This window comes from Terrapene carolina, unplaced genomic scaffold, assembly GCF_002925995.2.
Source record: "Terrapene carolina triunguis isolate 2854851 unplaced genomic scaffold, T_m_triunguis-2.0 Scaffold583, whole genome shotgun sequence".
NCBI classification, from domain to species: Eukaryota; Metazoa; Chordata; order Testudines; family Emydidae; genus Terrapene; species Terrapene triunguis.
The window spans coordinates 21,191-46,788 of NW_020664934.1; the positions used below are offsets into that span (position 1 = coordinate 21,191).

Genomic DNA, 25,598 nt, shown 5'->3' on the forward strand with positions numbered 1-25,598 from the left:
CGAGAGGTGAGTAACCGTTTTTTCTTCTTCGAGTGATTGCTCATATCAATTCCAATTAGGTGACTCCCAAGCCTTACCCAGGCGGTGGGGTTGGAGTTAAGGAAATGCTGATTGTAGTACCACTCTACCGAAAGCTGCGTCGTCTCTGGCGTGCCGGACGATGGCGTAGTGAGAGGTGAAGGTATGCACCAAGGACCAAGTCGCTGCCCTGCAGATTTCTTGGATGGGGACCTGGGCCAGGAATGCAACTGACGAGGTCTGGGCCCTAGTCAAGTATGCCGTGAGAACCAGGATCGGCACTCTGGCCAGTTCATAGCACGTGCGCATGCAGGACGTGATCCAGGAGGCTATTCTTTGAGATGAGACTGGGAGCCCTTTCATCCAGTCTGCCACCGCTATGAACAGCTGGTTCAATTTTCTGAACGGCTTAGTGCGCTCGATGTAGAAAGCTAGTGCTCTTCGACCATCGAGGGAGTGTAGCCGCTGCTCCTGGGTACTGGTATGAGGCTTAGGGTAAAAGACAGGCAGGAAAATGTGCTGGCTGGTGTGGAAGTGCGACACCACCTTGGGGAGAAAGGCCGGGTGTGGCCTGAGTTGCACTTCATCCTTGTGGAAAACTGTGTAAGGCGGTTCAGAGGTGAGGGCCTCTAGCTCAGATACCCTCCTCGCAGATGTAATGGCGACCAGGAAAGCTACCTTCCAAGACAGATACAGGAAGAAGCACGCCACCAGTGGTTTGAATGGGGGCCCCATGAGCCTGGAAAGGACCAGGTTAAGGTCCCACGCAGGGACAGACTGCCTGATCTGGGGATGTAGGTGGTCCAAACCTTTGAGGAAGCGACCAACCATAGGGTTGGCGAAGATGGATCGACCAGATGCTCCTGGGTGGTAGGCTGTGACAGCAGCGAGGTGTACCCTTATGGAGGACGCCGACAGGCCTTGCTGTTTCAGGTGTAGGAGGTACTCTAAGATGAGGGGTACTGGCGCCTGGAGGGGGGCGAGTGCGACCCTGGTCACACCAACACAAGAATCTTTTCCACTTTGTCAGATACATGGCTCTCGTGGAGTGCTTCCTGCTGCCGAGGAAGACTTCCCTTACTTGTTCTGAGCACAGACGTTCCATGGGGTTCAGCCATGAAGCTTCCAAGCCGTGAGGTGGAGGGACCGTAGGTCAGAGTGACAGAGGTGACCGTATTCCTGAGTGAGTAAGTCGGGGAGGAGAGGTAACGTGACCAGTGCATCCACCGACAGCTCCAGTAGCGTGGTGTACTAGTGCTGGCGAGGCCACGCTGGAGCTATCAGAATTACCTTTGCCCCCTCCCTGCAGACCTTGAGCAGGACCTTGTGCGCGAGAGAGAATGGGGGAAAGGCATAGAGCAGGCGACCTCTCCAGGGTAGCAGAAATGCATCCATGAGGGAGCCTGGGCTGCGACCCTGGAAGGAGCAGAACGTTGGGCACTTCCTGTTGTGTTGAGAGGCAAACAGGTCGACCTGGGAATCCCCCACCTTTGGAAGACGAGGTGTGTGACATCCGGCCGGATGGACCACTTGTGAGTGCGGAAGGACCTGCTGAGGCGGTCCGCCAGTGTGTTCTGAACTCCTAGTAGAAAGGATGCTTCCAGGTGAATGGAGTGGGCTATGCAGAACTCCCATAGCTGAAGGGCCTCCTGGCATAGGGGAGAGGAATGGGCTTCCCCTTGTTTGTTGATGTAAAACATGGTGGTGGTGTTGTCCGTTAGAACTGCTACGCACTGGCCTTACAGTCGGGCCTGGAAGGCCTGGCAAGCGAGGCGCACCACCCTCAGCTCCTTGACATTGATATGTAGGGAGAGCTCATCCTATGACCACAGACCCTGTGTCTGGAGATCCCCCAGATGCGCCCCCCACATCCCAGAGCTGACGCATCTGTAACCAGGGACAAGGAAAGTTGAGGGTTGTGGAAGGGGACTCCTTCGCACACTGCTTGGGGGGTCAAGCCACCAGCGAAGGGATGTGAGGACCTGCCCTGGCACCTTGACCACTGAATTCAAGCTGTTGCTCCCCGGGCGGTAGACTGAGGCGAGCCATGCCTGCAACGGTCTGAGCCGCAGCCTGGTGTGCCGGGTCATATAAAGTGGAAGAAGCCATGTGACCGAGGAGACTCAGGAACCCCCTTGCTGTTGAGGTTGGGAATTGCTGGAGGCTTTTAATTATGTCCGTGATGGCTCAGAATCGGGACTCTGGTAGAAGGGTCCACGCCTGAACCGAGTCTAACACTGCCCCAATTAATTCTATTCTCTGGGTTGGTGCCAGGATCAACTTCCCCAAGTTGAGGAGGAGACCCAGTCACTCGAACATGCACCTGACCAAATGGATTTGGGACTGCACCTGTGCCCTGGTGCGGCCCCTGAGCAGCCAGTCATCGAGGTAGGGGTACACCTGCACCTTCTGGCGATGGAGGAAAGCAGCCACAACCGACATGCACTTGGTGAACACTCGGTGCGGATGTTGAGAGGCTGAATGGTAGGGCAGCAAATTGATAATGTTCATGTTTGATCACGAAGCGCAGGAAGTGCCTGTGTGCTGGATGGATTGCTATGTGGAAGTACGCGTCCTTCATCTTGAGGGCGGCAAACCAGTCTCCTGGATCCAGGGAGGGGATAATAGTGCCCAGGGAGACCATGCGGAACTTCAACTTTACCATGAATTTGTTGAGCCCACGCAGGTCTAGGATGGGTCTGAGGCCCCCTTTGGCCTTGGGGATTAGGAAGTATCGGGAGTAGAAACCCTTGCCCCTTAGCTCCTGAGGAACCTCCTCCATCGCTCCCATGGTGAAGAGGGCCTGCACCTCCTGGATAAGGAGTTGCTCGTGAGAGAGGTCCTTGAAGAGAGACGGGGAAGGGGGGTGGGAGGGAGGGTAGGGGCAGAACTGGAGAGAGTATCCTGCTTCCACCGTGCGGAGGACCAAGCGGTCCGAGGTTATTTGGGACCAGGCACGGTAGAAGTGGGACAAACGATTAAAAAAAGGGTAGGGAATGAGTCTGGTGCGCTGTCCTCAGGCGTCCCTTTAAAAGGCCTGCTTGGAACTCGAGGATGGTTTGGTCGGGCCCTGGCCTTGTCTGGAAGTGGAGTTCGAAGGCTTCATTCTGCCGTTTCTGCTCCTTCTCCTGTAAAAGTCCTGCCTCGGCTGAGGAGGGTAGGAGTGCTGCTGCTGCTGTTGGGGCTTGAAATGCTTGTGTTGGGTTGCTGGGATGTGTATACCCAAAGATTTCTTAGTAGCCCTTGAGTCTTTTAGGCTATGCAGCAGTCTGCTCTGCGAACAGGCCCGCCCCATCAAAAGGCAGGTCCTGCATCATCTGAAGGCCCGAGGCCTGCAACCATGAGGTGCACCTCATGGCAATACCTGAGGACAAGGTGTGCGCCACCGAGTCCGCAGTGTCCAGTGAGGCCTGTAAAGAGGTCCGTGCCACCACCTTGCCCTCCTCTACTATGGCCCCAAACTCCCCTGGATTCAGTTGGCACAAGCTCTTGAACTTGAGCATCGAGTTCCAGGAGTTGAAGTTATATCGGCTCAGAATTGCCTGCTGGTTGGCAATTCTGTGCTGGACCCCCTCCCATAGAGTACACTTTATGCCCAAACAAGTCCAGACGCTTGGACTCCTTGGACTTGGGCACTGGGGCCTGCTGCCCCTCTTTCTCATTTACAGCCGCAACCACCAATGAACAGGGCTGCGGGTGCGTAAAGAGTTATTTGTACCCCTTTGAGGGCACAAAATACCTCCTCTTGACGCCCTTGGCTGTGGGAGGGACGGAGGCCGGAGTCTGCCAGATAGTCTTGGCATTGGCCTGTATAGTTTTGATGAGGGGCAGAGCCACCCTCGAAGGACCTTCTGGGGCCAAAATGTCGACCACCGGGTCCTCTGACTTCATCACCTCCTCGGCCTGCAGGCCCATGTTGCGTGCCACCCTGCGCAGGAGGTCCTAGTGGATGCGGCTGTCTACAGGAGGCGGTCCAGAGATGGAAGTGCCTGCGATGGCCTCGTCTGGGGAGGAGGACGAAGAGGATAATGGGGGAACAGGGTCCTCCCTCCCCTTCTGCTCATCAGGAGCCTGACAACCTGCGTCGCTGGTAGCCCCAGGCTCAGGAACCGGAGTTGGAGTTGGTTCCAAGGGGGGACAGGGGCATGGTGCCTCCTCAGCACCCCTAGGGGTGGGGCGACTGGCTGAGGCCTCCGGCACCCTTGGTTCAGAGGTGGCTGATTGGGAGCCTTTAGACTGGGTGCCCTGGGCCTAGTGGTTCGCCCACGGGATCCAAAATGGCCACTGCGCTGGTCCCTGCCACTGCACAGGCCACGGTCCTTCCCCCACCTCAGAGCGTCCACGGCCGGACCAGTGCCGGTCCCGTTCCAAGTACCTACATTCCACCTCCAAGTACGAGGACCGGGATCGGGACCGCAAGGGCCAGGGTTGAGCCAAGCAGAGGTGAGCTGGAGAGTGGTGCCGCGAGGGTGGGGAGCGGTGCCGTGACCTGGAGCTACACGGGGTCGTCGAGCCACATTGGGACCGTTGCCGGGTCCAGGACCTGCTTCCTGAAGGGGACCAATGTGCGGATCGGCGTCGCGATCAGGAGTGCTGGCGCAACCTGGAGTGGTGCCGTGAGTCCAATCGGTGCCGTGAGTCCAACCAGTGCTGCGATTGCAAGCGGCGCCGGGACTCCAAGCATTGCCGGGACTCAATCAGTGGTGCCGACAGCCGGATCATCACTGGTTTGCCTCGAGATGGTGCCATACGATGTGGTACTGGAGGCTTGGCATGAATCGTAGGTGACCTCAGCGCTGTCATGGCGATGAGGTCCCTCACTGCCAAAAAGGTGTCCAGAGTGGATGGCAGCTCCAACTCCTTGATGATGTGGGGCGGGGAGTCCAACGGCACCGGACTCGACGGTCCCCCTTGCAGGGCCGAAGTCAACGGTGCCATCTCCGCAGGCTTAGGCACTGGGTGCTCCTCACAAGGACACACCCAATTGGCTGGCTCCAGAGGGGTGGGCCTCTGGGATGGAGAGCCACTCCTCCCTTGCTTCTGGTGCTGCTTCTGCGCCGGGGAGTGGGACTGGTGCTGGGTCGATCCTGCTGGTTTCGGTGCCGGGGAGTGGCGGTTCGCAATTCTCTGCTACAGTCTGTCAGTGGTGTCACTTCCACCACTGCTGCCAGGGTGCTATGCACCAAAGAACTTGGTGCTGGGTCCTGCAGCACTGAAGGAGGCTGAGGTCTAAGTGCCGCCTCCATAAGGAGCTGCTTAAGGCGAAAGTCTCGCTCCTTGTTGTTTCTGGGGCGAAACTCCTTACAAATCCTGCACCGATCAGTTTGGTGAGCCTCCCTCAGACACTTCAGACAAGTGTCGTGGGAGTTGCCCGTTGGCATGGGCTTGGAGCAGGACTTGCAGGGCTTGAACCCCTGGGACTTGGGCATGAAAGCCCTCCCAAGAAAAAGCGGTCGGGATAGACGGTAACCCCCCCCAGCCCAACTGCTACAAACTACTGCTAAAATAAACTAAGTAAAAAGATGTAAGAAACAACGAGAAAAACAAGAGCTAGGGAAACATGGAGAACTTGCTAAGCAAGACGCCATAGTTCCAACGACCATCACTGGCGGTAAGAAGGAACCGAGGAGGCACCGGGACAGCAGGGCATATATTGAGTGCTGTGGCGGGGCGACGACTCACCAGCATGGCGCCTCCTGCTGGTCGTCCTGGCAATTAGCTTTTCCAGCCCGGAGCGCCTTCTGCAGGCCGGTGTCTCACCGGCCGCTGGCCCCTGTGTCCCTCTCGGACCCCGGTGCCCCTCTACGTCAGGGTTCGGCCCCAGCAGTAACCCACCATCTGGGTCTCCCCACCCAGGGGAACCCCCAACCCTCTATCCCCACCTTGCCTCAGTGGCTACGGTCAGTCATCATCTAGCCCCCGCTCCCTGGGGCAGACTGAAGTCTATAAACCACTCATCATTGGCAAGGGGATTTGGACCGGCTGCCTTTGCCTACCTATGGGCTGCCCCTTTGCAGCTCCAGTACCCTTTGTAGGCCTTTGACGAGGCCTGCAGCATGGGTTTTACTAGGCTGGAGCTCCTCAGCTCACTTTGCCCTTCCCCAGCACTGCTCCACCCTAGGTACCCTTCTCAGCTCCCAGGCAGCCAAGTCCTTCTCTCTCAGAAGCTAGAGAGAGACTCTGTCTCAGCCTCTGGCCCTCAGCCCTCTTATAGGGGCCAGCTGTGGCCTGATTGGGGCGTGGCCCCAACTGTGGCTGTTTCCCCCAATCAGCCCAGCTTTTCCCCTGCCACAGCCCTCACCCAGGGCTGTTTTAAGCCCTTCAGGGCAGGAGCGGGGTGACCACCCTGCTACAAGCGCCATGAAGGTGCCACTCCCGGGGGCTCCATAGCTGACCCGATGGGTGCTGCTAGGGGAAAAACTTTCCGATGACTGTGCACACAGCGCGCACACACCTAATTGGAATGGATATGAGCAATCACTTGAAGAAGAACCGTGCCAATTTACACCACCAGAAAATGGATCTCAACAGTTTCAGAGAGGACGGCTTTGTGGCTCCCTCAATGTTTGTATATCTGGTTTCTCTTCTCGACTTTTTCTCTGTGGGCCCATTCTGCTCTCAGTCCAGCAATGTAAATCTGGAATAATTCAACAAGATTTACACCACACAGCTGAAACCACAGTCCCTACCAGTCTACATTTGTGTCTCTATCTTGCTTCCTCTTGCTGTTTTTTCTATTCCATCTTTTGCTGTCTTCTTTCCCATAATAAATAAATACATAATAACCAATACGTAATTAAATAATACCCTACATGTATATAGCCCTTTTCATCCCACAGGGTTTTACTAACCATTGTATAAATAGCTGTTACTTCTCTTGTGTCTTGGAAGCTGTGATGGGGCAGACAGGCCCCACACTGGCAATGACAGGGTTAAGGAGAGCCTGTGGACCCAGTTGACCCCATCCTGCTATACCTGCAACCAATGGCAGGTGTGGAGAGAAGAGCTGAAAGGTGGAAGAGACCTAGCCCCGGGAAGGAGAGTAGAGATCTGCTGTTTCCTTGGGGACGGCACCAGCTACAGACGAGAGCCTAAGGCAGCTTGTGGCATGGAGGAGCCATGTGGTGGACAGGACGACCAGAGCCAGGCAGACTGACAAAAAGGGACCAGCCTCAGGGAGACAAGCCCAGACCAGAAGGGTGGAGCCCTGGTTTTGAAGTGCACTGTTTTCTTTTTCGTTCTGGACTCTCACACACCAGAAAGGGTAAGACTTCAGTGTGCCATAGGAGGGGTTTGAAGGCACCATGGCATCAGTTCCAGGAGGGGCAACACCTGACCACTGGAGACCTGCGCTGGAGTGAGTTATGTCTTGATGTGCCACAAAAGGGGGTGCTGCCTAGACAACCTGGTAAAAGGGTCAGCACATCTGGGGCAGAACACAGCAGCTGGTTAACAGCCTAGAGCTACACTACACAACAGGCTTGTGGGAAGTGAAGACTACTCTATGCAGCTGAAACGGCACTAGCCAAAATCTACTTCCCCCAGCTGCAATTAGGCCCCTCCACTGAAGCTAACTCCCCTCCTCTTGTAAAAGGGATGTAGGGTCATTAATGCACACAAATACTTGGGGCCACAGTTTTGTGTCTCAATGAGAGCCCAGTATCTTCAGTGGCAAAGGGCCCTCTGCCCCATGGGAGGATATTTGCTTAACTAACTGAGAGGAAGGCGTGCTATCTCCTGAGTCACCAGTCTCATTTCCCACAGCAGGGTTACTTGGAGGGCTCCCATCCAGATGCTGACCCTACTTAGCTGGATGAGAGGGTCTGAGCTCTTTCCTCTCCTCCCATCTCCTTTCTGCTCCTTGTTGGCACTCCCCCCCTTGCTATGTTCCAGCTGCTCCTCGGGAATTATGTACACTGCCCGGTTTCTTGACTAGGATCAGGGCCCCCCGTACGAGGTGCTGTACATATGCCCCATATCTAAACAGGTAAAGGAAGCAATATTATGAGGGGGAACTGAGGCCTAGAGAGGCTAAGTGACTCACCCAAGGGCACACGGGAATCTGTGGCAGAGCAGGGACTTGAAATCAGATCTCCTGAGGCTGCGTCTAGGGCCTTTAGCTCAAGGCCATCCTTCCTCTCTCCCCCACTCACCTCCTGTAGGTGCTCGACCTGAGCTTCCAGTTCCCTGCACCTCAACTCCAGCTCTCCCAGCTGGTCCTGCAGCATGCGCATGGTGTCCGTCAGGCTGTGGTTCTGCCTCTTGCTGTCTGACAGCGCCTGCCGCACGGAGTCCAAGCGCTCCTGAGAAAGGAATGGGTCACTCAGAGGAAGCATTCAGAATCCAGGAACTGACTGCTACCTCAGCTCTGCCTGTTCTTAATGCTCTGCACGTGTTAGCTGGCATGTGCAACAAGATATATGTATTATGTATCCCAGTACAGAGCTCTGTCATTGTAAATATACGATAGGCCAGATACCCAGCTATGGGCCAGGTCCCCAGCTATTGGCCAGATCCCTACCTATTAGCCAGGTCCCCAGCTGGGGTGACTCGACTTTGCTCCACTGGAGTTTATGGGCTAGGTCCCCAGCTGGGGTGACTTGGCGTTGCTCTACTGTAGTCTATGGGCCGGGTCCCCAGCTGGGGTGACTCAGCATCTATCCACTGGAGTCTACGGGTCAGGTGCCCAGCTGGGGTGATTTGGTGTCGCTCCATTGGAGCCTATGGGCCAGGTCCCCAGCTGGGATGAATTGGCATAGTTTCATTATAACTATGTTGGGAATCATTAAGAAAGGGATAGATAATAAAACAGAAAATATCATATTGCCTCTATATAAATCCATGGTATGCCCACATCTTGAATACTGTGTGCTGATGTGGTCACCCCATCTCAAAAAAAGATATATTGGAATTGGAAAAGGTTCAGAAAAGAGCAACAAAAATGACTGGGGTATGGAACGGCTGCCGTATGAGGAGAGATTAATAAGACTGGGACTTTTCAGCTCGGAAAAGAGATGAATAAAGGGGGATATGCTAGAGCTCTATAAAATCATGACTGGCCTGGAGAAAGTGCATAAGGAAGTGTTATTTACTCTGTCTCATATCACAAGAACTAGGGGTCACCAAATGAAATTAATAGGCAGCAGGTTTAAAACAAACAAAAGGAAGTATTTTTTCACACAACGCACAGTCAACCTGTAGAACTCTTTGCCAGAGGATGTTGTGAAGGCCAAGACAATAACACGGTTCAAAAAAGAACTAGATAAATTCATGGATGATAGGTCCATCAATGGTTATTAGCCAGGATGGGAAGGGATGGTGTCCCTAGCCTCTGTTTGCCAGTAGCTGGGAGTGGGCGACGGGATGGATCACTTGATGATTCCCTGTTCTGTTCATTCTCTCTGGGGCACCTGGCATTGGCCACTGTCAGAAGACAGGATACTGGGCTAGACTGACCTTTGGTCTGACCCAGTATGGCTGTTCTTATGCTCTTATTTTTCTCGATGAGGCAGTGCCATGGGTGTGCATGGCATTGCACATATACAGGAGAAAGCAGGCTGCTGAGGGGTCAAACACGTAGATAACAATGGTGAGGTCCAGCCCCAAGAGGAAAGACTACAGCCTTCATCAGCTGGAAATCCAGGGTCCAGAAGAGCCTCTGGGATGTACAGCTCTGTAGCTAAGTGTGGGTGCACACAGGCCTGCTGAATCCTCCATGAACAGCTCACGTTGATAGTCATGGGCCTCGCCCAGCTCACATCAGGGATGGAGATCACCTCTTTTAGCCATTCACCTTGCACTGAAAAGTGTCAGCTGAAGACTTGAGTTACTGCCAGCCAAGAGCCTGTGTTCCCAGAAGGATCAGCAGGGACTGGGGGCAGGCCAGGGAGTTACTCTCTTTCTAGCTAGCTCTGCATGCCAGTCACACCAGCGACCACAGGCTCTGAGCCCCTAGAGACAGCCCCGACCTCAGCCATCTGCGCTTATATCCTGAGTCTGAGTCTGTGCTCACGCTGGCAAAACACCACAGTAACTCCCTCAAAGTCAGCTGTGTGGATGCACTCTCTGCAGGGATTCCAGAGCTGTGGATGGCACATTGTGGCTCTGGAGGGGAATGTACCGGCTGGAATTGATCTGGATGCACAGCTCCCTTTTTCTTTGCAATGGCTTGCTGTTGGCAGCTCTAGCTTGACAACACATCACCCCACAGAAGAGGAACAGCATGGACAGCATTACCATCTTACTGGGGCCCTGGTTATGCTGTGCACCAACTCAAACCTCAGGCCAAGCTGGCTGAAAGGTTTGCTAATGTTTGCAGCCATGGCGGAGAGCCAGGGCCCAGCCCCAAGCAGGCTAGGCTGATTACAGGGCTGCACTGACATCATGCTAAATCCACAGGTTTGTGGATTTCCAGGCTGAAAGGTCCCATTCTGCCCATTTAGCCTGACCTCCCAACTCAGGCCTGCAAACTTCCTCCTGGGGGGTCCTGCAGCCAGCTGGCTTCCCTGTGATCTCTGAACAGGGCAGCTTCCCCTTGGGCCAAGCTTCACCCAAACACTGGTTTGTTCCAAAATGTTGCGATATTTGGGCTGGGCAAACCGCAGTGCATTGGAACCAAAGGGAGTGTTTACAAGCCCCTGTTCAGGCTGGTGGGGCACGGTGCATCCTGCAGCACGGGGTGTTTGTGGGGGGACTGGACCCCACTGTGATGTACACAGGTGGGCTCAGCAGGTGGAACGGCCTTCCCGACTGTATCCAAAGGGCCAGAGGCTCCGCTGACCCCTTTCCCCCTGCTCAGTCCCACCCCTACATTGTCTGCTCGCCCAGTGCTGAGGAGAAGGGGTGGGACCATTACCTGGAGCACCCGGCGGTCTTGCTCCGCTGCTGTCAGAGCCTTCTGCAGCTGGAAGACGTTCTCCTGAAGGGTGGAGGACCCCGTGGAGGCATCAGTCAGTGCCTGGGAAAGGCTCTGCACCTTGTCCTTCAGGTGGCTCTCCTTGTCCTCTGTCTGGGCCAGTGAGTGACCCAGGCGGCCCAGCTCCTGCTGCAGCTTGGCTGATTTGCTCTCGCTGTCCCCGAACTGGCAGCGCAGGGCCTGGACCTGCTCCTGCAGGGCCTGGATCTCAGTATCTCGGTCCACCAGGCTGAGCCGGACACGCTGAAGCTCCCCTTCCACGGAGCGACGGCTCAGCTCCAGCTTGGTGGCCCTACTCTCAGCTGCCTCCAGGACTTCCTTCAGCCTCCGCTTGTCTGTCTCCAGCTTGGTATCCTTGGCTTTCAGCCTAGTGACCTTCTCCTGAAAAACAAAGGCGACCTACTTCAGCAACGTGTATCATCCTTTCCACCACTGCCTGCAGCGTGCTACTCTCTCATGCGCCAGCCCGTCTCTCTACGATCCCCCCGACGTGCTGGCCAACCCCTCCCCGCTTGTGCGCGCACCGGCCTGCCCCTCCACGCTCCCCTTGCGTGCTGAGCTGGGCCGCCCCTCCACGCTTCCACCTCTTGCACTGGCCCGGCCCGGCCCTCCACGCTCCCCGCTTGCGTGCCAGCCCGCCCCTCCACGCTCCCCACTCGCACGCCTGCTCCCCCGTCACGTGCCGGCTCGCCCCTCCACGCTCCCTGCTCGTGCACCTGCTCCCCCCTCATGCACCATCCCGCCCAGCCCTGCCACGCTCCCTGCTCATGCGCTGCCCCACCCCGCCTCCCTCGGGCGCCAGCCCATCCCTCCACACTCCTGTGCCTGCTCCCCACGCCTGCTCCCTCCTCGCATGCCGGCCTGCCCCTCCACGCTCCCCGTTCACATGCCTGCTCCCCCTCACACACCGGCCCACCCCTCCACACTTCCTGCTCACGTGCCGGCCCGCCCCTCCCCACTCCTGCGCCTGCTCCCCCCTCGCACGTCCCGCCACGCTCTCCACGCCTGCTCCCCCCTCACACGCACCAGCCAGCCCGCCCCTCCATGCTCCCGGCTTGCACGTCGCCCACCCCATACTCCCTGCTCGCACGCCAACACATCCCTCCACGCTCCCTGCTCACATGCTTGCTCCCCCCTCACATGCCGGCCCGCCCCTCCACGCTCCCTGCTCGCGCGCCTGCTCCCCCTCATGCACCAGCCCATCATACTCCCCCCTCGTGCGCCTGCTCCCCCCCTATGCACCAGCCCATCACGCTCCCCACTCACACGCCTACTCCCCCCTCGCGAACTGGCTCACACTCCCCGCTCGCGCAACTTCTCTCCCCTCTCATGCTGCCCACTCCCTGTGTCAGCCTGTCCCACTCCCCCCACATGCCTGCCCCCCCGCCACGATTCCCCTGACCTGCTTTGGCCTGCTCCCTCCCCGCCACAGGCCAGCTCCCTGCCCTGTGCATTGCTCCACCACACTCTCTTTAACGCTTGCCCAGTTAGGGTGACCAGATGTCCCGATTTTATAGGGACAGTCCTGATTTTTGGGTCTTTTTCTTATATAGGTGCCTATTACCCCCCATCCCCTGTTCCGATTTTTCACATTTGCTGTCTGGTCACCCTATGCCCAGTTAAAAGCCAGCGGCACACCCCCTGAACTAGCCTAATAGCCTGGCCCACGTCCCAGTGCTGTCTAGGGACAGCCCCGGGTGCTATATTAGGAGGGTTCTTGGTCTTGCGTGGAGCCTAGAGATTGGTAGAAGGTGTGTGATTGTGTAGTGGGGCAGGGTATGGGGGGCAAGATGGGAGGAGACAGATCAAGGGGAACGCTGGATGGGAATCAGGCTCCCACTGTGACTGGTGATAACAGGAAGGGGAATTTGCCAGGACTGGCTGCTCTGTGGAGTTCTGGGGGCTGTGATGGCCCTGTCCTGGGCAGCCTGGCAGCTCTGGAGTGGGAGCAATCCCCAGGGCCTGCTCTACACACAGAACAGTACCAGGGCAACTAACAGTGTGAGGTGGCACCGGTTTAGCTAGCCCACAGCAGCTGGTGCCTGTGGGGCTCTACAGAGGTGTAAACCTGGCCTGGAGCCGTGTCACCTGCCCGGGAATAAAGGTGTATGGATGAGCCCTGTCTGGAGGCACTCCAGAGGTCTCTGCGCTCCCTAGAGAAGCACGTTTATCTCTGAAGGCCAGCTGATCCCTAGGAGTCATTCAGGACAAGACCCAGACTCCAAGGTAGGAGCAGAGCCAGTGAGCACTGGGGAGCCCCCACTTCCCAGACCACAGAGAGAGAAGCAGCAGCAGGCAGCCAGATATAGAGTGGGGTCCTGCCTGGCAGGCGCAGGCACTGAGGGTGTCGTGAGTCTCACTGTCCAGGCAGGGCACCCGCCCTGCTGGCTCCTCCCTCAGTAAAGGGGCCTGGCTCTTTGATGGGTAGCCCGTTTCCTTTAATGGACATGCCCTGCAGACTGGTCCCCCTACTCATCTGCTGTTCCCAAGTGCCCTGGAGCTTCCATGGCCCTGGGAAATGGCTCAGCTCTAGGATGTGCACTGAGAACGTCTGCAGCCCTCCCTCCACCCCACCCGAGCAGTGCAGCAGAACCTTGTCTTGTCCTGGGCAATGGAGGAGGGAGCCACGGAGCAGTCTCCCACGCTCATCCATCCCTGTCACTGTCCCAGGGAGTGTAGCAGATTGCGCTCTGCTTGCCCACGCAGACCTGAGCTGGACTGAGGATATTGATATATTAACTGAGGATATTGATATAATAGTCATCACAGAAACTTGGTGGAATGAGGATAATCAATGGGACACGGTAATACCGTGTTTCCCCGAAAATAAGACAGTGTCTTATATTAATTTTTGCTCCCAAAGATGCGCTAGGTCTTATTTTCAGGGGAGGTCTTATTTTTCCTGGAGCTTCGGGGCCTTATATTCCAGGGTGGCCTTATTATCAGGGAGGTCATATTTTCGGGGGATGTCTTATATTACAGCGAGAGGCAAAACTGGAAGTAGGTCTTATTTTCGGGGGATGTCTTATTTTCGGGGAAACAGGGTAGCAGGGTACAAAATATATCGAAAGGACAGAACAGGTCATGCTGGTGAGGGAGTGGCACTATATGTGAAAGAAAGCGTAGAATCAAATGAAGTAAAAATCTTAAATGAACCAAACTATACCATAGAATCTCTATGGATAGTAATTCCATGCTTGAATAATAAGAATGTAGCAGTAGGGATATATTACCGACCACCTGACCAGGATGGTGATAGTGATGTGAAATGCTCAGGGAGATTAGAAAGGCTATTAAAATAAAAAACTCAATAATAATGGGGGATTTCAACTATCCCCATATTGACTGGGTACATGTCACCTCAGGAAGGGATGCAGAGATAAAGTTTCTTGACACCTTAAATGACTGCTTCTTGGAGCAGCTGGTCCTGGAACCCACCAGAGGAGAGGCAATTCTTGATTTAGTCCTAAATGGAGCACAGCATCTGGTCCAAGAAGTGAATATAGCTGGACCGCTTGGTAATAGTGACCATAATATAATTAAATTTAACATCCCTGTGGTGGGGAAAACACCCCAGCGGCCCAACACAATAGCATTTAATTTCAGAAAGGGGATGTGACATTGCACTCCATATACTTTATGAAAATATGCTTATGAATGTGAATATAATGTAACTGGAATATGCTTTATACAAAAGTTCTCTTATAAGGTATCACTACAAAGCTTATAATCTACTGAGTGTGTTCATCCTATTTGTTTGCATGTATTATTTCCATGTCTGGAGTTAGGAGAATAAGATATAAACTTGTATTACTGATGTAAACATATTAAGTGGAAGCCATTAAGGGTGCTTCAGAATCAATGAACTGTGAATGGGTTTATTTACCTGCAAGCCTTCCTGCGTATGTGTAGGCCAGCCCATGGGTAATGAAGAATGAGGTCTCACAGGGACATGTGACCATGTCACCTGATGCTGAAATCCATCTTAAATCTGGTACTTTTCCATTTAGAAGGAGGGGTTGGGACGCAGAGAGACAAAAGATTCACGCCTTGTGCCAAAGCTATAAAAGGGGGTGGAACAGAACAAAGGGGGCTGCCAGTCATGAGTAAACCCCTAATGACCACCTGAGATGTCTGCTGAAACTAACAAGGACTGTACCAGGGGAAAGGATTGGGCCCAGACTAGGAAGGAGTCTAGTCTGTGAAAGAAGCTTATTGGAACATCTCTGAAGGTGAGATATTACCTGTAATCAGTTTCTTAATGTATTAGGCTTAGACTTGCTTGTTTTTGCTTTCCTTTCCTTCATAACCTACTTTGTTCTGTCTGTTATTACTTGAAACCACTTAAATCCTACTTTTTATACTCAATAAAATCACTTTTGTTTATTAATGAACCCAGAGTAAGTGATTAATACCTGGGAGAGCAAACAGCTGTGCATATCTCTCTATCAGTGATATAGAGGGCGGACAATTTATGAGTTTACCCTGTATAAGCTTTATACAGAGTAAAACAGATTTATTTGGGGTTTGGATCCCATTGGGAACTGGGTGTCTAGGTGCTGGAGTTAGGTAACCCGCAGAGCTGTTTTCACTTAAAGCCTACAGCTTTGGGGGTGTGACCCGGACTCAGGGTCTGTGTTGCAGCAGGCTAGCGTGTCTGGCTCAACAAGGCAGGGTTCTGGAAGTCCCAAGCTGGCAGGGAAAATGGGCTCAGAAGTGATTTCAGCACATCAGGTGACAGTCCCAAGGGGATCTCTGTGACTGAACCCGTCACAGGGGAACTAAACAAAAATGAGGAGGTTAGTTAAACAGAAATTAAAAGGTACAGCACCAAAAGTAAAATCCCTGCAAGCGGCATGGAAACTTTTTAAAGACACCATAAAAGAGGCTCAACTTAAATGTATACTGCAAATTAAAAAACATAGTAAGAGAATCAAAAAAGTGCCACCGTGGCTAAACAACAAAGTAAAAGAAGCAGAGAGAGGCAAAAAGGCATCTTTTAAAAAGTGGAAGTTAAATCCTAATGAGGAAAATAGAAAGGAGCATGAACTCTGGCAAATGAAGTGTAAAAATATAATTAGGAAGGCCAAAAAAGAATTTGAAGAACAGCTAGCCAAAGACTCAAAAAGTAATAGCAAAAATTTTTAAAAGTACATCAGAAGCAGGAAGCCTGCTAAACAACCCGTGGGGCACTGGATGATCGAGATGCTAAAGGAGCACTCAAGGACGATAAGCAGATTCCGGAGAAACTAAATGAATTCTTTGCATCAGTCTTCATGGTTGAGGATGTGAGGGAGATTCCCAAACCTGAGCCATGCTTTTTAGGTGATAAATCTGAGGAACTGTCCCAGACTGAGGTGTCATTAGAGAAGGTTTTGGAACAAATTGATAAATTAACAGTAATAAGTCACCAGGGCCAGATGGTATTCACCCAAGAGTTTTGAAGGAACTCAAATGTGAAATTGCAGGACTACTAACTGTCGTCTGTAACCTATCATTTAAATCATCTTATGTGCCAAATGACTGGTGGATAGCTAATGTGAAGCCAATTTTTAAAAAGGGTTCCAGAAGTGACCCCAGCAATTACAGGCTGGTAAACCTGACTTCCATACCGCGCAAACTGGTTGAAACTACAGTAAAGAACAAAATTGTCAGACACATAGATGAACATAATATGTTGGGGAAGAGTCAGCATGGTTTTTGTAAAGGGAAATCATGTCTCACCAATCTACTAGAATTCTTTGAGGGGGTCAACAAGCATGTGGACAAGGAGGATCCAGTGGATATAGTGTATTTAGATTTTCAGAAAGCCTTTGATAAGGTCCTGTAGTGAGGCGGCCTGGCTCCCAGCCGCCCCAGAGAGGGACGAGCCCCTCCGGATGCCAAAGTGGAGGGAGCCACTGGAGCCTGCGCCCGCCCCCCAAAGGTCAAAGCGCAGGACAGGAAGTATAAAAGCCCCACCCCAGGGCTCAGAAGCCGCCTGGCCGCCAGAGAAGCCAGACACTGGGGGCCTAGCTCCCGCTGGGGAGACTCCTGTAGCCTATGACCGACCAGAGGACTGGCCATGCCAGTCAAGACCTGATGGCGACCAGACCCCGGAGAAGCTGTTAAGCCTACCTGTGGGAAGCGACCCAGAGGAGCTGCCAAGCCTACCGCTCGCCGAGTACCCTGAGGAGCCCATGGTGCTTGATGCCGTGGAGGACACCGACCAGACGCAGGTACTGCTAGAGGGGGAGGTAGGAAGTAGCCTGGGGGCAGCCGACCCTAGTCTGGCTGTGGCACACCCAGAGCCGATGTCAGTGTGTTGCGGCCAGGATCCCCACTAACACAGCAGTGGGCCGCCTGCTGCTGTTAGGGCCCTGGGCTGGGATGCAGTGGAGTGGGCGGGCCTGCGTCCCCACTGCCACCCCACTCACGGGTGGCAGTCTCCCCCTCGCCCAGACGCTCAGAACCAGGAGCCTGGGTTTTGAGCTCCTGCTTGTTTGCTGCCCCGCCCTGACCCAGGGCCTGGGCTTGTTCCTGAACTATTTGCTCAGCCCCTGCCTGAGGACCTGAGCTGCTGCTTGTTTGCTGCCCCGCCCTGACCCAGGGCCTGGGCTTATTATTGAACTATTTGCTCAGCCCCTGCGTGAGGGCCTGAGCCCTTGATTGTTTCCTGCCTCACCTGGCTAATTCCCCGACTCACCGGACCTAAGTAGTGAGGCAGACTGGTTCCCAGCTGCCCCAGAGAGGGGTGACCCCAACCGAACCCTTCTACAGTCCCTCACCAAAAGCTCTTAAGCAAAGTAGCAGTCATGGGATAAGAGGGAAGGTTCTCTCATGGATTGGTAACTGGTTAAAAGATAGGAAACAAAGGGTAGGAATAAAAGGTCAGTTTTCAGAATGGAGAGAGGTAAATAGTGATTCCCCCAGGGGTCTGTACTGGGACCAGTCCTATTCAACATATTCATAAATGATCTGGAAAAAGGGGTTAACAGTGAGATGGCAAAATTTGCAGATGATACAAAACTACTCAAGATAGTTAAGTCCCAGGCAGACTGTGAAGAGCTACAAAAGGATAGCTCAAAACTGGGTGACTGGGCAACAAAATGGCAGATGAAATTCAATGTTGATAAATACAAAGTAATGCACATTGGAAAACATAATCCCAACTATACATATAAAATGATGGGGTCTAAATTAGCTGTTACCACTCAAGAAAGAGATCTTGGAGTCATTGTGGATAGTTCTCTGAAAACATCCACTCAATGTGCAGCGGCAGTCAAAAAGGCAAACAGAATGTTGGGCATCATTAAGAAAGGGATAGATAATACCATATTGCCTCTATATAAATCCATGGTACGCCCACATCTTGAATACTGCGTGCAGATGTGGTCACCCCATCTCAAAAAACATATATTGGACTTGGAAAAGGTTCAGAAAAGGGCAACAAAAATGATTAGGGGTATGGAACGGCTGCCGTATGAGGAGAGATTAATAAGACTGGAACTTTTCAGCTTGGAAAAGAGACAATTAAAGGGGGATATGATAGAGGTCTATAAAATCATGACTGGTCTGGAGAAAGTGCATAAGAAAGTGTTATTTACTCTGTCTCATATCACAAGAACTAGGGGTCACCAAATGAAATTAATAGGCAGCAGGTTTAAAACAAACAAAAGGAAGTATTTTTTCACACAACGCACAGTCAACCTGTGGAACTTTTTGCCAGAGGATGTTGTGAAGGCCAAGACTATAAAAGGGTTCAAAAAAGAACTAGATAAATTCATGGATGATAGGTCCATCAATGGCTATTAGCCAGGATGGGCAGGGATGGTGTTCCTAGCCTCTGTTTGCTAGAAGCTGGGAATGGGCCACAGGGGATGGATCACTTGATGGTTCCCTGTTCTGTTCATTCCCTCTGGGGCACCTGGCATTGGCCACTGTCAGAAGACAGGATACTGGGCTAGATGAACCTTTGGTCTGACCCAGTATGGCTGTTTTTATATTCTTATGTTCTTATGACTCTCCCTTTCCACTGGTGACTTTTACAGAGCTCCCCCTCCCTGTTTCCTAATGGGTAGCTGCCCCGTAACATGCACTTCCTACTCCTTCTCCTTGCAGGCTCAGACCCACCTGCAGCTCCCTGTTCTTCTCCTCCCTGGCATGCATGCTGCACTCCAGGGTAGCAATCTGCTCTGCCAAGGCATGGCGCTCCCTCTCCACTCTCCGAATGGTCTCTTCTTGCAGTGCCAGGGCCATCTGCGCACTGCTCAGGCGCCCGTCCATGCCTCGCTTGCCTGGGTATGGGAAAGAAGAGGCAGGGGTTTGAGGAACGGGCTCTGATCTGTGGGAGGGAGAAGAGCACTGCTTCCCCAGTGGATCTCTGCGATGGCTGGGGGTGCAATCCAGCCAAGCCATCACCCAACCTCCTGGAGTCCCCGAGCTACATGTGAACAGTGAGTTCACTGGATCTAAGGGTTGCTGCATCAGTGCATGGGGACATCACCCCAAAGGAGCCATGTGCCAGGAACCCAGCCCTGGACTCCACGCGGCAAGGCAGGGCTGACCACATCAGGAAGCCAAAGAGAGACTGGCCTTGCCCCAAGGTCGGGAGCTTGCAATCCCTATGGATAAAGGCTGGGATGGCAAAAAGAGGCACTGAGAACAGAAGTGGCTTTCTTATGGTCACATAACTTTTGGGCTCTGGTCACAGGAGCTGTTTTTGGCAAGCCCCTGTAGCTTTACACCTGTAGCTAACCTTCTAGTCACACCCCCCTCCATCCCTCGGGTTGGGATGGCTGCATCCTGGCCAGGAGATCAGGGCTTGCCTGGCATCACTGTTCAATCCCAAACTAGAACCTCTCCAGTTCTGCCTGACCAGCTAGCCCCTTCTGACACGAGAGGAGAGCTGATCCTGTGTGCTCCTGCTGTCCCAGTGACAGTCTGCTCCAGCTGCATCAACTGAGCCTTATGGAATCTAGGGGGAGAAGAGGAGAATGACTGGCCTTCCTCAGAGTCTGCCAGCAACTTTTGCAGCTGCAGGACGCGATTGCTGGTCTCGTCCCGGTCGCTTGCCATTTCATTCAGCTGACGGTTCAGGTTCATCACCTGTGTCCTTAAATCATCCTGGGAGAAGGAAAAATAGTGTCAGATTTTAAGTGCAGGCCAGAAAGAAAGAGGAATATGCCGAGACACAAGGGGGGGTGGGGGTGGAGAAAGAGAAAGGAGAAAAGGAAGTACATGAAACACTAAGTTTAACAATGGGAACTTCCTGACGCAAATCAGAACATCCCTGGAACCAGAGCTCTAGGGCGTCCTGTAAATATTGGTGGCATGTCAGTTTGTGAGTGTGATGTCTGACACACACATACACAAATGTGTCTACACGATGGTCCCAACAAAGGACCATTTTAATCTCAGTGTCCCCTTCCCCAAAGTCTTCTGAGCATTTTTAAACATCACTAAACTGCCAAGCTCAGCAAATGAAAGCAATGTGTGCTAACAGATCCTTAGCTGTATAACTGACTCTGCTGTGGATCTATCCTGATTTACACCCCAGAGTCCAGTGTGGGAAACGGGAAAGAAGGACTCAGCAGCAATCCCATACCCTGCACCTAAAACACACCACACCTCCACCTCACACTGCACACCAGGAAGGCGGATGAGGTTGTTCTTAAAGTACAGGGATTACGAACAGCCCCATCCTTCTCCCTGGTGTGTGGAGGGGTGACTTGCCCAGGGCAGCAAAGTAGAACCTGACTCTCCTGAATCCTACTCTCAGCTCTGCTACCCTGGGCAACTCACCCACCCACTCAGTGCTTCCATTTCCTCATCTGTATGATGGGGGTGTCCCCACTTGCCAGGGGCCTGTGACGAGGCTACAGACAGCACTATTTGTAAAGGCTTTATATCCTCAGATGGAAGCTGCTGCCAAAGTGCATGACATAAACCATCATTAAAAAACCAACAAAACAGGATCCGGCTCCAGGTCAGCATGGCAGCAGGAGTGTAATGGGAGGCAGAGTCTGGCTGCTGGTTTGCAAATCACAATCCAGTTACCTTCAAAAGAACAATATTATCAAACCCAGCCTGTACTCTTGGCCACAAACAGCCCTGAGTGTCTGTAGTCTCCTGGCCAAAGACAGCTCCCCATTTCCTGCTAGTTTCCATTATGTTCTTTGCTATCCATGCCGCAGGTGCCCAAACTTTGCGAAGCTAAGCTTCACGGGCACCCTGCCAGGAGCCCAAAGGGGGAACCTACTTTGCACAAAATGGCACAGATTGCAGCCATCCTCCTCTTCAGTATGGAGCTGAGCCCTACAGAGACCCCTGGTTCCAGCATGCAATGCTACATCTTGACTGTTGTGGCCAGGTGGCAGCACAATGGAGTACGGCAGGCAGGGGTCTATAGCCTTCATATTAAAGACAAGGGGTAACATTTTCCACAGCACCTAAGTGACCTACAGCCCAATTTCAAAAGTCACTTTGGGCTGGTCTACACTGGGGGTGGGGGGGGAGGCGGATCGATCCAAGATACGCAACTTCAGCTACGCAAATAGCGTAGCTGAAGTCGAAGTATCTTGGATCGAATTACCTGGGGTCCAGACGGCGCGGGATCGACGGCCGCGGCTCCCCCGTCGACTGCGCTACCGCCGCTCGCTCTGGTGGAGTTCCGGAGTCGATGGTGAGCGCGTTCGGGGATCGATATATCGCGTCTTAACGAGACGCGATATATTGATCCCGGATAGATCGATTGCTACCCGCCGATACGGCGGGTAGTGAAGACGTACCCTTAGCCCTGGTCTGCACTATGAGTTTAGGTCGAATTTAGCAGCGTTAGGTCGATTTAACCCTGCACCCGTCCACATGACCAAGCCTGTTTTGTCGATGTAAAGGGCTCTTAAAATCGATTTCTGTACTCCTCCCCGGCGAGGGGTTTAGCGCTAAAATCGACCTTGCTGGGTCGAATTTGGGGTAGTGTGGACGCAATTCGACGGTATTGGCCTCCGGGAGCTATCCCAGAGTGCTCCATTGTGACCGCTCTGGACAGCACTCTCAACTCAGATGCACTGGCCAGGTAGACAGGAAAAGCCCCACGAACTTTTGAATTTCATTTCCTGTTTGGCCAGCGTGGGGAGCTGATCAGCACAGGTGACCATGCAGAGCTCATCAGCACAGGTGACCACGGAGTCCCAGAATCGCAAAAGAGAACCAGCATGGACCGAACAGGAGGTACTGGATCTGATCGCTGTATGGGGAGAAGAATCCGTGCAGGCAGAACTCTGTTCCAAAAGACGAAATGCCAAAATATTTGACAAAATCTCCAAGGGCATGATGGTCAGAGGCTACAACAGGGACACACAGCAGTGCCGCGTGAAAGTTAAGGAGCTGAGGCAAGCCTACCAAAAAACAAAGGATGCAAACGGTCGCTCCGGATCAGAGCCCCAGACATTCTATGATGAGCTGCATGCAATTCTAGGCATGGCCCCTGCCACTATCCCACCACTGTCCGTGAACACCTGCAAGGGGGGAGTCTCACGCAACAGGGATGAGGAGTTTGAAGATGATGAGGAGGAGGAGGTTGAGGGTAGCGCACAGCAGGCAAGCAGAGAATCCCTTCTCTCCAGCAGCCAGGAACTGTTCATCACCCTGGAGCCAATACCCTCCCAACTCTCCCAAGGCGGACTCCCGGACCATGACGCCGGAGAAGGAACCTCTGGTGAGTGTACCTTTGTAAATATAATACAGGGTTTAAAAGTAAGCGTGTTTAATGATTAATTTACCACGCCAAGCCAGTAGCAAGTAGTCTGGAATCATTGCAGAACAAAACCTTGCAGCAAATGGGCCCAGGCTTTGGCTGTTTGCCTTTGGCTGAAAATAAATAATTCCCGCTGTTAGCCACGCGGTGGGGGGAGGCCCATTCATGCTGAGCTGTTCGCGTTTGGCTGACAGGGATCTTCCCTGATACTAGCCATGCGGTGGGGGGTGAAGCGATCATCCCAGAGAGTTGGGGGAGGGGGGTTGGATTGTGCTGCACATTCACCCTAAAACCGCAGCCCCTCCTTTTAAACGGCCAACCCAACGGGCTTTGCTTGGTATGGGAAAGGAGGGCGCTGCTGTTTGAAACCGTTCCCACATGTTATGAAGGTTGAAGAAGCCAAAACCCTTTGCCTTACCATGGCTGCTGCAAGCCGAATTCTGTTGCCCAGCCGAGCATGTGTGATGTCTCACACCAAACCGGCAGGCCCTCAATATAAAAGGCAAAATGTGACCTTGTAGCAAAAGCACATGTGCTATGTAATGTGAATCACTTGATTCAGTGTGAAATAGTCTTCCCTTTGTTTTCTAAAATGTATCTTTTTAAATTCTACTCTCCCTTTTCTTCCTCCCGCAGCTGCAAATGTTTCTACGCTCCCCCATCATCTCCATCCCAGAGGCTAGCGCAGATTAGAAGACGAAAAATACGCACTCGCGACGAGATGTTCTCAGAGCTCATGCAGTCCTCCTGCACTGAAAGAGCTCAGCAGAATGCGTGGAGGCAAACAATGGCAGAGTCCAGGACAGCGTTAAATGAACGCGATGAAAGGAGGGAGGAGCACGCTGAGAGGAGGTAGGATGCAATGCTGAGGCTAATGGGGGAGCAAACTGACATGCTCAGGCATCTGGTGGAGCTGCAGGAAAGGCAGCAGGAGCACAGACTGCCGCTGAAGCCCCTGTATAACTGCCTGCCCACCTCCCCAAGTTCCACATCCTCCTCACCCAGACGCCCAAGAATGTGGGGGGAGGGGGGGAAGAGGCTACGGGCACCCAGCCACTCCACCCCAGAGGATTGCCCAAGCAACAGAAGGCTGGCATTCAATAAGTTTTGAACTGTAGTGTGGCCTTGTCCTTCCCTCCTCCCCTCATCCACCACCCCACCTGGTGCTTCCCTCCTCACCCACCCCTCCCGGGCAACCTTGAGAGTTTTCCCCCTATTTGTTTGATGAATTAATAAAGAATGCATGATTTGGAAACAATAATGACTTTATTGCCTCTAAAAGTGGTGATTGAAGGGGGGAGGTCGGTTGGCTTACAGGGAAGTAGAGTCAACCAAGGGGGCAGGTTTTCATCAAGGAGAAACAAAGAGAACTGTCACACTGTAGCCTGGCCAGTCATGAAACTGGTTTTCAAAGCTTCTCTTATGCGCAGGGCGCCCAGCTGTGCTCTTCTTATCGCACTGGTGTCTGGCTGCGCGTAATCGGCTGCCAGGCAATTTGCCTCAACCTCCCACCCTGCCATAAATGTCTCCCCCTTACTCTCACAGATATTGTGGAGCACACAGCAAGCAGCAATAACAATGGGAATATTGGTTTCGCTGAGGTCTCACCTAGTCAGTAAACTGCGCCAGCAAGCTTTTAAGCATCCAAATGCACATTCTACCACCATTCTGTACTTGCTCAGCCTATAGTTGAACTGCTCCTTACTACTGTCCAGGGTGCCTGTGTATGGCTTCATGAGCCATGGCATTAAGGGGTAGGCTGGGTCCCCAAGGATAACTATAGGCATTTCAACATCCCCAACGGTAATTTTCTGGTCTGGGAAGTAAGATCCTTCCTGCAGCTGTTCAAACAGACCAGAGTTCCTGAAGATGCGAGCGTCATGCACCTTTCCTGGCCATCCCACATTGATGTCGGTGAAACGTCCCTTGTGATCCACCATTGAAAAGTACCCCTTGCAGTTTACGTACTGGCTGCCAAGGTGGTCCGGTCTCAAGATAGGGATATGCGTTCCGTCTATCGCCCCACCAGTTAGGGAATCCCATTGCAGCAAAGCCATCCAGTATGACCTGCACATTTCCCAGAGTCACTACCCTTGATAGCAGCAGCTCAGTGATTGCGTTGGCTACTTGGATCATAGCAGCCCCCACAGTAGATTTGCCCACTCCAAATTGATTCCCGACTGACCGGTAGCTGTCTGGTTTTGCAAGCCTCCAGAGGGCTATCGCCACTGGCTTGTGAACTGTGAGGGCTGCTCTCATCTTGGTATTCTTGCGCTTCAGGGCAGGGGAAAGCAAGTCACAAAGTTCCATGAAAGTGCCCTTATGCATGCGAAAGTTTTGCAGCCACTGGGAATCATCCCAGACCTGCAACACTATGTGGTCCCACCAGTCTGTGCTTGTTTCCCGGGCCCAGAATCGGCGTTCCACAGCATGAACCTGCCCCATTACCACCATGATGTCCAAATTGCCAGGGCCCGTGCTTTGAGAGAAGTCTATGTCCATGTCCTCATCACTATCATGATTGTGCTGTCGTCGCCTCCTCGCCTGCTTTTGCAGGTTCTGCACATTCCGCAGGATAATGCGTGAGGTGTTTACAATGCTCACAGCAGCAGCGGTGATCTGAGCGGGCTCCATGCTTGCTGTGGTATGGCGTCTGCAGGAGAGCAGAGTTGAAGCGGAAGCGGTGGAGGATGACCGTTAGCACCGTGCACATTTCCCGAGGAAGAACACACGTACCTGGGAGCCCATGACAGACAACATGGAGAAATTCGCTATTGAGGCAATAGCAGGAGAGCAGAGTTGCAGCGGAAGCAGTGGAGGACGACGGTTAGCACCGTGCACATTTCCTGAGGAAGAACACACGTACCCAGGAGCCCATGACAGACAACATGGAGAAATTCGCTATCGAGCCAATAGCAGCAGAGCAGA

General features: G+C 53.1%; 1 protein-coding gene across 1 annotated transcript in view; it reads right to left on the reverse strand.

Moving 5' to 3' along the window:
* LOC112116706 (rootletin-like) overlaps nucleotides 1–25,598 on the reverse strand; it is a 128,610-nt gene that overhangs the window by 14,208 nt on the left and 88,804 nt on the right. The window contains exons 16-19 of the mRNA XM_029913319.1: nucleotides 19,918–20,038; nucleotides 19,046–19,209; nucleotides 10,874–11,314; nucleotides 8,168–8,321 (exon numbers count right to left, since the gene is read on the reverse strand). Coding sequence (XP_029769179.1) covers nucleotides 8,168–8,321; nucleotides 10,874–11,314; nucleotides 19,046–19,209; nucleotides 19,918–20,038 — 880 coding nt within the window. The remainder of the gene's footprint in view (nucleotides 1–8,167; nucleotides 8,322–10,873; nucleotides 11,315–19,045; nucleotides 19,210–19,917; nucleotides 20,039–25,598) is intronic.